General features: G+C 38.6%; 1 protein-coding gene across 1 annotated transcript in view; it reads right to left on the reverse strand.

Moving 5' to 3' along the window:
- IRAG2 (inositol 1,4,5-triphosphate receptor associated 2) overlaps positions 1-11,635 on the reverse strand; it is a 36,633-nt gene extending 24,998 nt beyond the window's left edge. Inside the window, 4 exon segments of the mRNA XM_081082325.1 lie at positions 8,841-8,922; positions 9,722-9,758; positions 9,761-9,869; positions 11,564-11,635. Coding sequence (XP_080938451.1) covers positions 8,841-8,922; positions 9,722-9,758; positions 9,761-9,791 — 150 coding nt within the window. The 5' untranslated portion in view covers positions 9,792-9,869; positions 11,564-11,635.
- Between the last annotated feature and the right edge of the window lie 6,382 nt (positions 11,636-18,017).

Here is an 18,017-nt window from a genome sequence, read left to right on the forward strand (position 1 = left end):
TATTGGGGAGGCAAAGACTTCTAATAAAATTTTTACATGTTCACCTCAAATGTTTAGAAAACTCCACAAACTTTGCAAAGCTAGAATTTGTATCTAATTCTCCTACGTATCAATACTGAGGAGTCCTCTCCCTTTTATTTCAGTTCTTCTCTGCTTTAAATATCTTTGGGTCAGATTATATGGGTCAGACTGAAGCCCCTCAAGACATCAGTTTAATTTAATTCAACAACGATCATCAAAGGCCCACTTTGTACTAGGAACAGTAACACACAAAAACACAGTTCTTGCCCCAGGAGAGCTCGTAGGCCAGTCAGGAAGACAAATATATAAAACAAACACTTCATATATTACAGGCAGCATTCCACAGAGGAAAGTAATACGCACAGAACAGGACAGAGTGGGATAATATTTGAATTAAATTTTGTAGAGAAATTGTACCTTATACTCTGTGTAGTTAAATAATGATGGCCCTATCCTTAAAAAATATTTTAATAACTTGTGTTAGTAATTACTGTATGCTTATTTAACTATATTCCAATATATATAAGAATAAAGCTATAAAGATAAAAAATAAATATCTTTCAGTTTCATTGAGTATCATACTTCATAAAAGTCAGCAAAGAATGATTCCTTAATAATAATAAAAATCAGGCCCTTTTCACACTCCATAACATAAAAAAATTTATGTGTAGTTTGAAATAACACTTATTATTGGGCTATAATGAATAATGTTTGTTACATGTAATAATTATATTGCACTAACTAAAAGTTAATTTAGTCAGAAAGAGACGTCTTGTACCTGTCAGGGTCATGGATACTTGCGTTTGAACTTAAGAAGTATAAAGAGAATGTAGTTATTTCCTATTTAATTAAACTAGTTTCCAATATGGAAAGGAACCCACCATTTTGCACACACTTCGATTTTTTAAAAAGTCAAATTATTTAGTGTCAAGATAATTAATAGAGCAAAACTATAGTTTGTCTCCATCATATTACAAATGTCTCATTTGTCAGAACCTCTGCATAAGCCTCTCCTTTGTCCTAAACCTCATATATGAAACATTTTAATGAGAAGCCTTTTGCTAAGCATAAAATATATATTAATTAAATGAATAATAATTATGAGATTTTGGAGAAATGTCATATAGTTGGTAGTCATACATTACTGCATTGTTTTGGAACAGTTGTAAGGTAAGCAATTGGGTATTGCTCCAATTTATTAATCTGTATAAATCTCACTGATCAGAAACACACCAATATACAACATATCTCAAACCTAGATTTTCATAAATTTGGTCTACCAAGATTTTTTCTTTTCTTACAAGAATAACCAGACAACAGAAACATTTTTTTTCAAGTTTAGAGTTATCGTTAATGAAAGTTGGAGATAGAGCCCCTCAGGGAGTGGGGGTGGGAGATAACCAGCAAAAACTTTTCCTAATTGTGCTCTTTTCTTTCAGCTTCAAAAGTCACCCCTATTGCAACCAGCATCCTGGCCCTCTGGGAGACTCTAACCCACGCACAACAACTGTGAGACCTGGGCAGGTTGTCAACGAGGTCATCTAATGGATACGGTAAAACCAAGGAAAAGAAATTGACTAAAAGCAAGAAAAAGAAAGTTCAGATGAGAGAGTTACTTACATAGGAGACTGGCTCAAGTCAATGAGTCCAAAACATGCTGAGAGCATACACCAGGAAGGACGGTCTTCCTGTCCCAGCCATTCAAATACTAACCTGCATAACATTTACATGCAAATCCATGGTTCAGCCCATTTGCCTTTGACAGTAAGAGTCTAATGTAGGGTGGGGTAGCCAGGTACTCATGGAACAAAGTGAGACAGATTCTCCCAGGGGCTGGGTTAGCAAATGCAGGGCACACACACACACACACACACACACACACACAGCAGTATGATTTCAATATTTAGATAGAAAAATATGAAGAACAATAAGAAATAACCTTTAAACTATTAGTAAGGGCAATGAATAGACCTAGATGACACCCACCCCCGCCCCCAACCAGGTTATTTTATTTTTGCTCTTCTAGATGCTGTTCCTTTATCTATAGATTTTCTGATCAGAAACCCTTCCACTAATTCATGTTACCAATTTTTACTGTTAGATCTATTTTAAACACTGGATGCTATTCAAATAAATTAATACAACTTTTTGAGAAAAACAAAAATTGAACAAAAGGCACTTAGATGGACTTATTTCATTCTAACTTAAAAAAAAAATAACTACCTTGACTTGATTCAGTGTTAGTTTCATATTCTAAAAAAAGAAAGAATGTACAATGAGTGTCAAGAGATCGCAACTGCTGTAACCTAAACAAAACTAAATTGCCTCACAGGTGGTTGGTTTTTTGTTTTGTTTTGTTTTTCCAATTTCTAACTTAAAGGACACCACACCCTCTGATCTCCAGGACACACCCGCCACTGTAAGGTTCCTTTATAATACAGTTATCAATCAACTTCTACATGTCCCTATTTTGCAACTGGCAGTGTTATTTACTCTCCAAGGTTATGAATGCTGCACCCATACACAGCTCGAGAGAACAGGATGGACAATAGCCAGGAAATCTTCTGAGATATTTTAAAATGGATTCTGCCCTTTGCCTCACAAACCACCTCCTCCTAGTGATAGTGCATCTTAAACAAAAACATGTTCTAGCATGAAGGAGACCTCAAAGCGAAGAAAGCACACTATTTGGTGTATGTGATTTTTTAACAGCCAAAAGAAAAACAAAAACTCATCTTTCTATCCCCTGGCCTGTGACAAGATATCCTCTGAACTCCACACCACTGATAATTCTGATTCTGGGTGACAGTTTCAACTAATTTCTAAGTGTTTACTATGAATCATGCAGTACATTTGTTAGAGTGTCTTGGTGCAGTCAGATCTGAGATTGGAGTAGGTACAGCGGAGAATTAGGTTAGTGCTCATAGAAATTTTCATGAAATATCTTAGTTCTTGAAGTGTTTGCAGACGCACACAGCTACCTAATCACAAGTCCAGCTTTGCAAAGTTCTAGGAACCCTTTGGCTGCAATTCAGACTTAATGGTAGGAACAGTAAAGAAGGAAAGGAAGATAGGCTATAAGGAGAGACAACTGGGCCCCGGAAAGAAATTGCCAAGAGTGAGGCAGAATTGAAGTGGACACTACGTACAGCTGGGTCTAGCTACTGAGGGAGCAACAATATTTGATTCAGTGGGAAGCTGGGCTCCAACCACTGTTTCTACCAGCCCTCCTGGATGATTGACATGCCTTGAAAAGTAGAGGATAATTTTTAAAAATGCATCTTAAGGGGTCTACTCAACTAACACCATGGTAAGACCCTGCTCTCCAAGTGCTGAGACCATCTCTCTACTGACCAAGGAGAGATCACCAAAGGCCCCAGCAGAGAGTTTCAAGGAGGAGTTTCAGTGGAGTAGGCAGGGCCTGTGGACAGTGTGCACGATGAGCAAAAATACTGTAGAGATGTGAGTGGTGACACCAACTGCCTTCCGTGCCCGTCTCTCAGGAGGTGAAGTATCCCTCCGTAGGATGAGGCCTTTAGGACATTGAGATATATTGGGATATACCCCTAGACATACTTGAAAATGTTAAAAAAAAAAAAAAAAAAGGCTTCCTATCCATCAGCAAGGGGAGAAATTGCATCGAGATATGTCTTTCTTCTAAATAAGAACTACTTGGTATGTTTCCATGGACTAATTAAACCAGAACTTAGTCATTGCAGATATGTATATGTGTATGTATATACATAGTTTTTGTATCTGTGTACATGTCTATTTGAATCCTCAAAAGAACCCTGCAAAGTAATACCTCTGTTTCACAGGGGGTAGAACCAAACTGAGAGAGGTTCCCTTTTCCAAGTTCACACAGCTAAAAAGCAACAGAGCCAGTCTGAAATCCAGACCTGCTCAATTCCAAAGCTTTTGCTAAGTGGCTAAAGATTTTAAGTCCTTATTTGAAAAAATTTCAAACAAATACAAAAGTAGAATGATTAACCTTTGTGTTCAATTATTTATATTTAACAATATTCAACCTATGCCCAACATTGTTCCACCCATATTATTACCCACTAAACCCACCTCTACATTGTTCTGAAGCTAATCCCAGATATCACAGACATTACTTCCATAAATATTTCAGTCTGAATCTCTAAAAGAGAAGGACTGGAAATAATTGACTACCTTCTTTCCTCTTTACACTAAAATGTCCCGAATAAATAAATTTCTCTGGGTCAATAAAGTACCTTTAACCTCCCCAAGAATGCCCCAAATTGGGCCCAAAATTATGGGATGTTCTTTTTGAGATATTAATCTCATGAGAGTCCTTTTCTGACCAAAGATCCTCTTATGAATACTGATGTTCACCTTTTATTTTAAAAGCATGTTTTTATTGATTTTTAGAGAGAGAGGAAGGGAGAGGAATAGAGAGATATAAACATCAATGAGAGAGAAACATCACCAATTGGCTGCCTCCTGCACACCCCCTACTGGGGATCGAGCCTGCAACCTGGGCATGTGCCTTGACCAGGAATTGAACCAGTGATCTCTTGGTTCCTGAGTTGACACTCAACCGCTGAGCCACACTGGCTGGGCAATGGAAAGTTGTGTGTTTTTTAATTGATTCTAGAGGAAGGGAGAGGGAGAGAGACACGTCAATGTGAGAGAGATGATGTTCACTTTTATCTTGCACTGTGCTTTCCGAATAAGAGGCTAAAATATAGCTTCCTCTATGAATGTGGGAGAAGAACAAAAAAAAAACCTCAAGTCCTAGCCAGTTTGACTCAGTGGATAGAGTGTTGGCCCATGGACTGAAGGGTCTCGGGTTGCAATCCAATCAAGTACACCTACTTCAGCTGCAGGCTCGATTCCCAGCCCAGTCAGGGTGCATGCAGGAAGCAACCAATCGATGTGTCTTTCTCACATCAATGTTTCTCTCTATCTTTTCCCCTCCCTTTCACCCTCTCTAAAAATCAATGGAAAAATATCCTTGGGAGAGGATTAACAAAAAAAATATAAAATAAAACAAAATAAACCTCAAGCTCTCAGGAACACCAGTCTTAAAAAATGAGTCAGAAAGCAATAGTGTTCACTCACAATATCTTAAATAGACCGTGAAGGAAGTACGAAAATAAGTAAGTAAATGGGCATTCAATAATTATTAATGGGAAAGCCACTGTTCAGCAAATTCATGTAGGAAGCTAGATGCACATTGGTCAATGGCCAAACAAGGGCACTCTCCACCAGAGTAATCTACTACAGAATTAAATAGAAGAAAACAAAGAACTATAAGGGAACCAGAATATAGATGACAACAGGGGAGAACAAAGAGAGACTGGGGTCTAAAAGAACTTATATTTTCCTGAGTGGGATAGTTGAGAAATGAAGACACCACGGCCTGAAAGACATGACCTTTTCATAGTTACACAGAAAAAGAACCAGGGGAAAAACTGGTCTCTTGACTTCTGATGCATTATGATGTCCACCTCAAGGAAGACTAGAGATGCTCACTGTGGACATTTCTTGCTTCCACAAGACAGGTTTTGTGGCAATGTTGGTTTCTGAAATGGGCCTGACAGTCGAATATAATGTGAGAAATGGAGATGTGTAAATGTTTCCGGTTAACAGCATAAACAGGTTTGTGTGATATATTCTGACAAGACACTACCTGGCTTGCCTGACATGTAGGGACAAACATAGGCAGTGATGAGGAAAGGATGGAAAGTTAGGTGGTGACCAGATAAGACAGGGGCTCAAATGCCAGGTCAAGTTGTTTGCTATGAAGGCTCTCAAGAATAACAAAATTCTATGGTTTGAAGGCAAAGAGTGAAGAAAACACCATGATTTATGGGTCACTGGGATGAACACAGATTATGATTTTATATATTTCATCTCATATTTAATTCTAATTCCTTGTACTTATTATTAATGAGAATGCTTAGGAAAGCATTTTCTAAGGAGAGCTTTCCACTTGTTTGAGAAATGGGCGTGGGGGCACGGTGGGGTGAGAGGCAGGGATTTACTCAAGGGACAGGCATGAGGAAGTGAATTGTGCAGCGAACAGGCTGTGCAGATTTCAGTGGATCAGAAATCTGGAAATGGAATAGTGAGAATTGGTGGTAACAGCTACAACATGCAGCCGATAGCCTCATTCCTGGGACTGGAGAAGAAATGTCACAGAAGACAACAGGTAAACCTTCAGGGACCTCCTTCCCCCACCCCACCCCCCACAGTATTTGAAATGAGTTTCTATTGTGATCTCTGTTAGCTTCTATTTTTTAATAGATATCAATACCATAGACAAAACAATCCAGTCACATATTCTAAAGAGAGTGGATTGGGAGGTCCTTTATATACATAAGCCAGAACACTTCTTAGCCAAAAAACTACTTCCAAGTTTACTATGGGTAATTATTATGATTGAAACACCCAAACTCAATGTTCTAAGAGGGGCAGTGAGAGCAGCTTATCCTGTGAAGCTAGAAAAATTTGAATTTGAATCCCATGTTTTCTGCTTACTAGTTGAGTAATCTTGGGCAAGTTATTTAACCTCTCTGAACATCACTGTGTCACCTGTAAAGGTAGAAAATACCTAAGATCAAGGTTGCAGAGAGGATTAATAACACGATGTGGAAATGCTTTCCTACAAAGTACCTAGTACACAACTGATGTTTGTTTCTTCCTTCTTGGTGAAATCAGTGCCAGATAAAAAGGAAATTACTAATAAACAAACATCCTGTAAGCTTCCCAAATATCCTATATGCTTCCAAGTTCAACTTCCTTTACTAAAACTTTACAACAACTGTTAATAGAAAAAGATTCATTTCCTTTTTTTTTAGCTACTCAGTAGGATGGGTACTAAGGAACACAAAGTGTCAGGCACATAAAAAGAAGAATGAGAACAACTTGTATAACCCAGTAGTAAAAAGAAAAATAACCCCTTTTTTACAATGAGCAAAATATCTGGGTAGGCATATTTCTAAAAAAGACATACAAATGGTCAACAAGTACATAAAAAGATGATCAATGGCATTTGTCATTAGAGAAATGCATATCAAAACCACAATGAGGGATCACTTTATACCCACTAAGATAGCTATAATCAGAAAAGATAGACAAGTGTTGACAAGGATGTGGAGAAAATGAGAATACTCATACACTGCTGTTGGAAATGTAAAATGATGTAGTCACTTTGGAAATCTGTTTTGTAATTCCTCAAAATGTTAAACATAGTTACCATATGATGCAGCAATTCCACTCCTAGATATGTACTTCCAAAGAACTAAGAGCATACGTTTACACAAAAACTTATACACTAATGTTCACAGTAACATTATTCACAATAGAGAAATAACCCCAAATGCCTACCAACTGGTTAATAGGTAAATAAATAAAAGTGGTATATCCATACAGTGAAATATTATTCAGTTAAAGAAAAAGAATAAAATACTTACAAGATAGATGAACCTTGAAACATTATGCTAAGTGAAAGAAGCCAGGCACAACAGGTCACATTGTATGCTTTCATTTATATAAGACCCAGTGCATGAAATTCGTGCACTCAGGGGGGCGGTGTCCCTCAGCCCAGCCTGTCCCTTCTCGCAGTCTGGGAGCTCTTGGGGGATGTCCGACTGCTGGCTTAAGCCTGCTTTCCACTGCCACGGAGGCGGGAGAGGCTCCCGCCACTGCACTCGTTAGCCATGAGCCTGGCTTCCAGTTGAGCAGAGCGCCCCCTTTGGGAGTGCACTGGCCACCAGGGGGAAACTCCTGTATTGAGCATCTGCCCCCTGGTGGTCAGTGCGCGTCATAGTGACCGGTCGTTCCATGGTTCGGTTGATTTGCATATTACCCTTTTGTTATATAGGATATCCAGAATAGGCAAATCTATAGAGATAGAAGTAGATAAGTGGTTGCCTAAAGGTTAGAGTTTGGGGGAGGGGTAGTAGGGATAGACTGTTAATAGGCATAAAGTTTCTTTTTGGGGTGAACAAATGTGTTTAAATTGATTGCAGTGATGGTTACACAACTCTGTGAATATATTGAAATGTATTTAATTGAATAATTTAAATTGATGAATTGTCTGGTATATGAATGAACGTGGATTGTCAGATCCTAAAATAGAACTGTCGGCTCCATTTGATTGAGAAGCTCAAGGAGCTCAGACTGTAGATCAAGGAAGGAGCTCAAGATACATCTTCATGACTTGGAGAGCTCGCCTAAGTGACCTCAGTCCTTTAGTGTTATTCTTTTCTTGGGTGGAGAAGTACCGTTAGCACGTCACTGCAGCAAATATGATATTTTCTGGGTCTTGCCCTACTGTATGATTTTTTACAAAGTAGCACTTCAAAGATCTAGCCTTAAGCTCAATTCTTAAAGAGTCAGTCAATGGGACCTGAGACTTCTTATTAGTCATTAGTGGATTTAAGTCCTAAACCAGCCTGTCTCTCAAACAAAAAGTTTAGCACACTTCATTAAAAATTTTTGATTATATATTCTTGAGATTCTACTACAGAGGGGTAGAAAAACCCCAAATAACTGAATTTTAATTTCCTGCCCTCCAAGATTGACATTTCTTATGCATTTGAGTTTTGTGGTGTAAGACTCATACTTGCTATAAGAGTATCCTTAATACAGTTGACCCTTGAACAACTCAGGGGCTAGGGGAGCCAGCTACCTGCACAGATGAAAATACATAACTTAAGTCATCAGTATTTACAAAAACAAAAACAAAAACAAAAAAGAAAGAAAGAAAAAGGAAAGGCTAGCATAGAAAAGGACCAGGATATGGTAGTCCTAAAAGTGAAGTTAAAATATAGTCCAACACTCACTTCCATACTTAGGTCATCATTCATCCTGATGCAATTAGAAAGATCTGTTCCCGGGTCAGGGCCAATTGTAGGGCCTGGGAACCTGGCAATAGAGAAGTTTATTACTACAGGTAGAAAATTGCCCATTTCAGCAGATACCAAATTACAGCATAGTTCCCCTGCCCCCCGCCTCCCGCCCCAGTTTTACAAAATTCCTAATTGAGTTCTATGGATTCATGGATTTCATAAGGTATAATGAAAGAGAGCTCCAACTGTCATTAGAGAGAGGTTACAAACTACAGAGAATCTAGCCAAAGATGAAAATGAAGAATTTGCAATTCAAAGTCCTGCTTCCTCACCCTTAATTCAGGGGAGAAATTTCACTGGGGTGGATAGCGCCCATAAACTCCACTGCCATTCCTGAGCTCTTCCTAGGGAAGGTCAGTCTGTTCACTGAGAAAGGTAAACGAGTGCAGATGAGCTTCAGAGGAGGGCGTGTGTGAGAACAGGGATGGGTTCCCAAAGGCTTGAGAACCCGGAGTGCGAAGGAATAAATGTGTGATCAAAACCTAGCTAAGAGAACGTAGCAGTGCATAGTATATTTCCAAACACTGAGAAACATTTTAGGTAGCCTAATTTTTTGTCTATTACATTTCCAAGTGGATATTATGAAATTCAAAAGAGCAAGAAAACTGCACTTCAAGAAAACCACAGAGCCATTTTTGTTTTAAAACTGTCAATGTTCAAAAAGTTAGAGAGTTTACACAAGAAAAGTTCCACAATAAAGATGTTATGATCTCAGGATATGAAAACCTAAATGATTAAAAGGTCAGGCAATGGGAACAGGCCACCCAAGAAGAGGAGAGTAGGTATATTTGGTATATTTTGCTCTTTTAACTTACTTGTGTGTTCTAGTCACATCCAAGGCACCATCCTCTATTTTTCCATATGTGGGCCTTTCACCTGAAGCATGGATTTGGTTAGCTATACATGAGAAAGGTGTCAGTGACGGTCTTGGAATCAGTGTCAGACTATCTAGATCCAAGGCATCTGTAGCAGAACAGAAAAGAATAAAAACAAATTTACTTTTGGTTTAAACTAATATGTATATTTTCTTTCTCTCTCTTGAGATGGGACCATTTCTGAAAAAGCAGAAGTCAATTCAATTCTATTAACACTTGAACATAACCCTTTCCTCCCTTGATGTCTCATTATACAGGGTAGAAATGCCAAGTATTTGTTTGTTTTTTAAAGCAAGGGGAAAAGAGGTGGGGTGGGTTCAGAAAACCCTACTAAGCAACTAGGTGTGTGTGTGGGGGGGGGGGGGGGGGAGGGGGGGGGGATCAAGGATCTGCAGCCAGAGGGCAAAATCCAGCCAGCTGTCTGTTTTTGTAAATAAAGTTTTATTGAAACACGGTCACACCCATTCATTCACTATTGTCCATGGCTGCTTGGGCGTACAACAGCAAAGTTGAGTAGCTGCTGCAGAAACCATATGGCCTGTGAAACCTAAAATATTTACTATGTGCCCTTTACAGAAATAGTTTACTATCCCTAAAGAGAAAAGACACTGTGGTTGGAACCTGTCAGAGTAACAAACAGTTTTTGTTTGTTTTAATGACTATAGAAAATAGGGGGGAAATCTAGGCTTTGGAGTCAATCACAAATTTTTAGTTCAAATACTGGCTCTGTCACATACCCATTGCGTGATCTTGGATATATAACTAAACCACACTGAGCTTCAGTTTACTTACATATAAAGTGACACATAAGCTTAGGCTAATTAGTAATTCAATGCTTCTTATCTTTAAAATGGGAATTAAATTAGCATCTACCTCTTAGGGATGTGGTGAGACTTAAATTAGTTAATAAATATTTGACGAGCAGAGAACTGTGCCTGGCACATAGCAGTGCTGTCATAGTTGTTGTGTAGCTGTTACCACTGAGTTAATGTCAGTAAAATCACCTCTAGCACTAATTATTGTCTGAGACCAAATGGCCGTTCCATTGGGAGTGGCAGTAGTTTTCCTTTCTGTACTTGAGATGATCCACAAATCACTTCCTTTTCATTTCTTCTTAAGTTTATTTTGATAATCATCCTATTTTGTCATTTCCGAACCAGCCATTACCTTTTACTTTAAACACATCCAGGTGGTGATGAGAGATGGCGCTACTTTGAGCATTTCATAATATAAAACCTTTTTTCTTTAGCCTAACATTGAGTAGTAGTCCACAGTTTAACCCACTACCTGCCCCACACGTAGATTCTATTGTGTCCCAATCTAATTCCTCTTTGTCCAAAATGACTTGTCCAGATTTGACTCTTCTTCAAGCACTTAGGAAACTGAATTCTTCTGGGCTTGCATTCTTCCTCATTCATTGTCCCCAATTGAAATAATTTTTCCACGAGTTTTACTTTTCCAAATGCAACCCATCTTTCAAGGCCTGGTTTAACTCTCATTTCTTTTATGGAGCCTTCTCTGAGCTCAGGTCTATCTTACCAATAATCTGTGAGGACTTAATTTTAGGACTTAATCTCTATTATACATAATATGGGGCCTGGCATAGAGTAGGTGCTGAAACATAAGTTGATAGAGTAGGTGCTGAAACATAAATTCAGGGAAAATACCCAAATATTCAGCAACTCTTCCTATACAAATAGAATTGTGATTATTTTCCTTTCGAAAATAACCCTACCCCAGCTCTGTCTGATAAGGTCTGGGAGAGGGGCTATCCAGGCTTACCCAGCAGGGGTGTGTACCAGCATGTATGTTTGAAGGTCAGGGAAGTCTTATGTATTCTTGCTTCTTGACCACTATGTTGTTTATGGCCACACTGCTTCTGAAAAGAAAGTCAAGTAATATTAGCTATCTAAAGTGGTGTAACATAACATTTTATAATCTACTCTCTTCATCTCTAAAGGTAGAAAGAATATAACTGGTCTCAAATAACCCTGCAAGAGAGGTCAGGAAGAAAATTAATGATGCCAAGTAACAAAGCTTTCATGACTTTGATCAAAGAGTATACTCTATGCATAAAGTATAATTCTTATTAAAAACCACAGTTCCATGACTGAACAGAATGATAACATAATCAGTTCTCTTGTCCTTTGAGACAGCTTTGATGGACCTGGGGATTATTATGCTAAGCGAAATAAGTGAGGCAGAGAAAGACAAATATCACATGATCTCACTCATATGAATAAAAAGGTCCAGAGACATGGAAGTATGCAACAGACTGACAGATCTCAGAGGGAAGGATGGGGGGAAGGGATTAACCAAAAATTTATATGCATAGCCCAGGGACACGGACAGTAGTGCAGTGAAGGCCTGGGATGGGTGGGAACCAGGCAGAGGGGGGCAAAGCAGGGGAAAATGGGGGACATCTATAATACCCTCAACAATAGAAATATTTCTTCAAAATCACAGTTAGTTTAACAGAATGTTAATATCATCAATTCCCAGTAATTGACACTTTCATATAAACAAAGGCTTTGATGAAAGAGTTATGGGTGCCCTAACCAGTTTGGTTCAGTGGATAGAGCGTCAGCCTGCAGACTCAAGGGTCCCAGGTTCAATTCCAGTCAAGGGCATGTACCTTGGTTGCGGCCACATCCCCAGTAGGGAGTGTGCAGGAGGCAGCTGATTGATGTTTCTGTCTCATCGATGTTTCTAACTCTCTATCCCTCTCCCTTCCTCTCTGTAAAAAATCAATAAAATATATTTTTAAATTAAAAAAAAAGAAAGAGTTATGGGTGAGGGGTAAGCTTAGTCATATAATTCTTCACAATACTACAATAAAAATATTTAAACATCACCTTTTTTTAGGGTCTACCAGGATTGTGTTCACGAACATGCTCAAGAAAATAAATAGGTTTCCATCTGCATATAGAGTTCTAGGTCTATTAATATATACTGGACTTAACTTTCTATTTTGGCATAGAGCTGACTCACAATGGCACTTACACCGTTTCAAGAAGCTTAAACTTACCAGTTCTTGAAGACGTTGTTGAATTGTATCTGTGCAGGACAAAGGATCATAATGAGGAAATTCCTCGTCTAAACAGCTCTGTAAAGAGAAAATTATGGAGTGTTGTCAAAGACAGAATGGTGAAAAGAGTCAAAGATACAGAACATATTAGACTTAAGAGAAGATAATGCTACCTGAAGAGGGTGAAAATGACCAGTTCTTTATTGTGTGTTCTGCTTTAAGGGAACAAGTTTGTAATTGTTAACCTCTCATTGCTATTTTCCCCATTACTAAAGAAATAAAGGCCAAAGGTCAGGAACAGGAAACTGACTGGTCATTGAAATCTTTAGGCAGAGGCCAAAGAAGCTTGTTGGGAGACATAACTCAGAATAATAAAAATGGTACCAATAAAAATTATATAGCAATAAAATCATGGCCTTGGTCCAAGAGGTAGCTACATACTATCATAGTTACGTTATAATAGAAAACTTTACTTGTGTTCTTAAAATGATTAAAGCATATTTATATAAGGAGGTTTTTTCCAGTTCAACTTATTACAGAGGGCTTTTTAGGAACTCTGCCTAGCTTAATCTCCCACATGAATAAAACTTTTTTTCCCCTGCTTAACCAGATGTGCCTACATTATGGCCTGGAAACAGATATATGTGATTACCACCCTTCTCTCCTCCCTCCTTCAGTTCCTTATGTTCTTCACTTATGAACAAAAAGAAGAAATTCACAAAGTGTCATCAGGAAAAGAAAAACATTAAACTCTCTCATGGATCTCTTGAGATATCTAGACAGGAGTTGAAAGGTTAATTCAAACAGGAGAAAAAAGAGGCAGTAACCATCAAAGCCCATTCAAGTGTGTCAGAAAGGAGGTGCCTGAGACTGAAAACTGGCCTTTCCTAACGGATAATGAATTCTGAAATGCCTCCTCTTTGAAAGATGTGATGTCTCCAACAAGCCATTCATTAACGTGAGCTCTTCCCTCTTGTTTTGCTAACCATTTTCAGTGCATAAGACAACAAAGTCCACCATTTTCTTCTAAGTTGGTTACTTAAGTTTATGATTAAAATTACTGCCCATTATAAATTAGCTTTGGAACCTTACACAGTTTGGACATCATCCCCCACTAAACACTTATTGCAGAGGTTTGTTTGTTTTACCTGAAACAGCAAGCCATGGAGTTGTCCTTGGATTAACTTCTTTCTTAGTGACTTGATTGTTGCTGTAAAGAGAATTCATAACCAGCTTAATATTTCATTTTCCCTTAATTCATTTCGTAAACCTTTAACAGCTTTAAACTGGGGGCCAGAGGAAAGGCGAGAGAAAACTAGGACTTCTGAGAGTGGCATTCCCAACTGGCCACTTGTAAAAACAAAGCAACAGGAGAACAAGGCAGGTGGGAGCAGCAAAACCATTACCACCCTTAGGTACTTAAACTTGACCTTGAGAGATGCAGGTGAATTGTCTTCTAGATGTGAGTCTTAGATTATTCAATCTTAAAATGGGAATACAACCATTACCACCCTTAGGTACTTAAACTTGACCTTGAGAGATGCAGGTGAATTGTCTTCTAGATGTGAGTCTTAGATTATTCAATCTTAAAATGGGAATACACCTTAGAGGTCATTCATTCCAACCCTACCAATATGGACATCCTCTACAATAAGCCTGCACGTGAGCTATAAGGATGGGAGCCTAGAAGTAAGGCCTGGAATCCCAGAGTCCTACAAGCAGGTCTGAGATCATGCAAGCACTGCTGCCCAGAGGACTTAAGTGTTAACTGGTTTATTCCTGGAACTGAGATCAGACTCACAGTTCAGTGCTGAATTCACTGTACTCTTCTGTGAAATTAAAAATATGTGTCTGCTTAACTAAAATCTGCTTCCCAATAACTTCCAAATTCTCATCTCTAGAATAATGGAAATGGGAAAAAATACTATTTAACTCTTTGAACTACATAGTAACATATTACTTACATGTTACGCCACACTCTTTGGAGATATAGCCAAGAACCAGAAAACAGGCCCAAAGCTTTTGAACAACCAAAATAGATGTTGATATCCATGCCTTTTCTTCATGTGGGAATGCCTTGCACTTCCACTCAGAAAGTGGGCTCTGAATTTATACATAATTCTCACAAACTGACTGTGTTCTCAGCCTACAGATGATTAAAAACAAAAATTAAACTAGAGTAGGAAGCTCTGCTAGATGGAGGACTATTAATAGCTGCCACTATTTTTTTTTTTTTTTAATCACTAACAGCCAAAAAAATTAACAGCAGCTACTCTGGTGTCCAAAACACATCTTAAACTAAATAAAAAATGTTTGATATCGCAATCACCTGAAGATATTCTGAGCTATGAAAACAATGCTAATATATATAAAAATAAATCATAATCTAATTTAAAGTCTTTTCAGAAAAAAGGCTTTAAAATTTTTAATTATGTGGAAATTTACCCACATAAAGTTCTATTTTGTAAGAGTATTTTTTAAAAATAACTAATTTCTCAACTAAGCTTGAGAAAGTGTTACTAGCCCTACTAAGAAGAAAGTCTATATTTTTAAAACTCTCTCTATATATAAAAGACTAAGTGTCTGTCCTTCCCTCTGACCAGTAGCTATGACGAGCACTGACCACCAGCGGGCAGATGCTCAATGCAGGAGCTGCCATGACACACACTGGCCATTTAAAAATAAACAGGACCGCGGACCTGGCGCCAACCAATCAACATTCGGCTTCCCCCAGGTGGGACACAGGCCCTGTCACCCCTCTGGAGTGACACCCCACCAAACTGCAGCCAATGTTGCTGAGACCCATGGTGCAAAATGCGGCCCACAGCCCAGCCCAGCCCAGAACAATCACTGTGGGCGCAGGGTAATGACATCATGTAGCAACGCCCGGCTTCCTCTCCCTAGCGACTAGCCTCCTTGGAGTTTCTTCAGCCCAGGAACCCGACTTGCTTTATAGCCAGGTGCAAACATTTTATAGTTCAACCAAATGTTTGTGAAGCATTTTCCCGTGCCTCATCTCATTTGATCCTCACAGAAGTCCTGGAGTAGGTAGATAGGAGACTCAGTAGAATCCTATTTTCTTTTCATAAGCAAGACAAGGGAGATTTAGAAAGTTTAGAAAGTTGACCCGACTGAAAAGAAGTAAGAAATGGTGGACCTTGAAAATGACTTCAGGTTTCCTCACTGTGCAGAATATAGTCAAACACTGCTGCAGTTAAATATTTTACCCTTTTTTTTCTCCCTGCGTGATCTACCACAGTAATTTGCTTCATGTTGATATTTATTGCTGTGTTGCTGACAATTACCTAAAAGAGAAGTTGGGGTGCTTCACTGGGCTGGAAAAAGTTTAGCTAAATCAGAAAGCAGGTCTAACTAAGTAAGTCTATCTACATATATAAAAGGCTAAGTTGACTCATGCAAGCACGATACATATAAAGCTCTCGCTGGCGCCAATCACACGTGTGTGTTTCGATCTGTCATTGTTGATTGTGAATTTGATTGACACTTCTATTATAGAAAAAGGGCGAATAGTGGTATTAAAATATTTCTTCTAGCCAAAACCGGTTTGGCTCAGTGGATAGAGCGTCGGCCTGCGGACTGAAAGGTCCCAGGTTCGATTCCGGTCAAGGGCATGTGCCTGGGTTGCGGGCATGTCCCCAGTGGGAGATGTGCAGGAGGCAGCTGATCGATGTTTCTCTCTCATGGATGTTTCTAACTCTCTATCTCTCTCCCTTCCTCTCTGTAAAAAATCAATAAAATATATTTAAAAAAAATATTTCTTCTAATTAATTTCCTTTCAATGTGCACGAATCCATGCACTGGGACATTCGTTTCTAACATATTTGAGTAATTTAAACTTTAAAAATATTCTTAATACTTAGAACTCTAATAAATATTCAATTTTTAAAAATTCTCTGCATCCATTATATTAAGAAATAAGGTCCCATCCTCCTCTTGACCTACATCTAAGCAACAGCAACCAAAGCTTTCAAAAGCGGCCGGGAACATTATGTTTCGGAAGGTTGTATATCTCCAAAACACTGTCTTTGAATTTCCAAATTTAACTTGTGTTTCAGAAGAAATAACAAGTTAGTATAAGACTGTCTAAATTGCCCATCTGCCTTCCTACGAGGCAATCTTGGGTTTTAGAAACAGTCCGTCTCCAAACATTCAAATTGTAAACCTTATTTCAACAGATGCTTTGTGCAATGTGTAGCAACTATTTCCATATGTTTCACAAGGCAAAACAAGCTGGTTTATGACCCTAATTTGCATTCACCTTTGCATTCTCCTTCATGTATCTGGAGCTGGACCTGCCATGTCTCTAGGACATTTAGGCTTCGCATGGAAGCAAGAAAAAAATGGGCACTGCATCCCCTGCTGTTGCCATCTGTGATGTAGGCTGGGAGCAGGTGTCTTGGATACATTGCCTTTGGAAGAAGCTGAGATAAAACAGTTTTCTAAATGACTGTGCAATGAGGCTTTCAGGCAAAGGCCTGCAATTAATTGACTGTTGAAAATCAAAACCATAATATTAGAGCTGAAATAATTTTAGCTATCAATTATGGTTGACTTTTAGGGAATGAGGACTTTTATAACAATATATGTTACATCATGTTCAATAAAATTGTGCATTAAAAATACCAGGGTTCATTGAAAACTACAATGATTTACAAGACATGTATCTGTCAAAGGACTTATATACGTTATGCAAAAAAAAAAACATGCAACTGCAACACAATAACAAAAGGACAATGTGCTAATTTGAAAATGGGCAATGCCCAGCCGGTGTTGCTCAGTGGTTTAGTGTCGATCCATGCACCAAAGAGGTGACCGGTTCTATTCCCAGTCAGGGCACATGCCCAGGTTGCAGGCTTCATCCCCAGTAGGGGGTGTGCAGGAGGCAGCCGATCAATGGTTCTCTCTCATCATTGATGTTTCTATCTCTCTCCCTCTCCCTTCCTCTCTGCAATCAATAAAAATATATTTTTAAAAAACACATATGTCCATACAAAGACCCATTCATGAATATTCATAGCATCGTTATAACAACCCAAAACTGTATATAATTTAGATGTCCAATAGGAAAAAAAATAACCAAATTATGGAATGTTCCTACAGAGACATAGAACTAAGCCGTGGAAAGGGCATACCGCTGGTGAACACAACACGGATAAATATTATGCTAGGGAAAGCAGGAAGGCACAT

The sequence above is a fragment of the Myotis nattereri genome (assembly GCF_964212035.1).
Source record: "Myotis nattereri genome assembly, chromosome: 2".
Taxonomy (NCBI): Eukaryota; Metazoa; Chordata; class Mammalia; order Chiroptera; family Vespertilionidae; genus Myotis; species Myotis nattereri.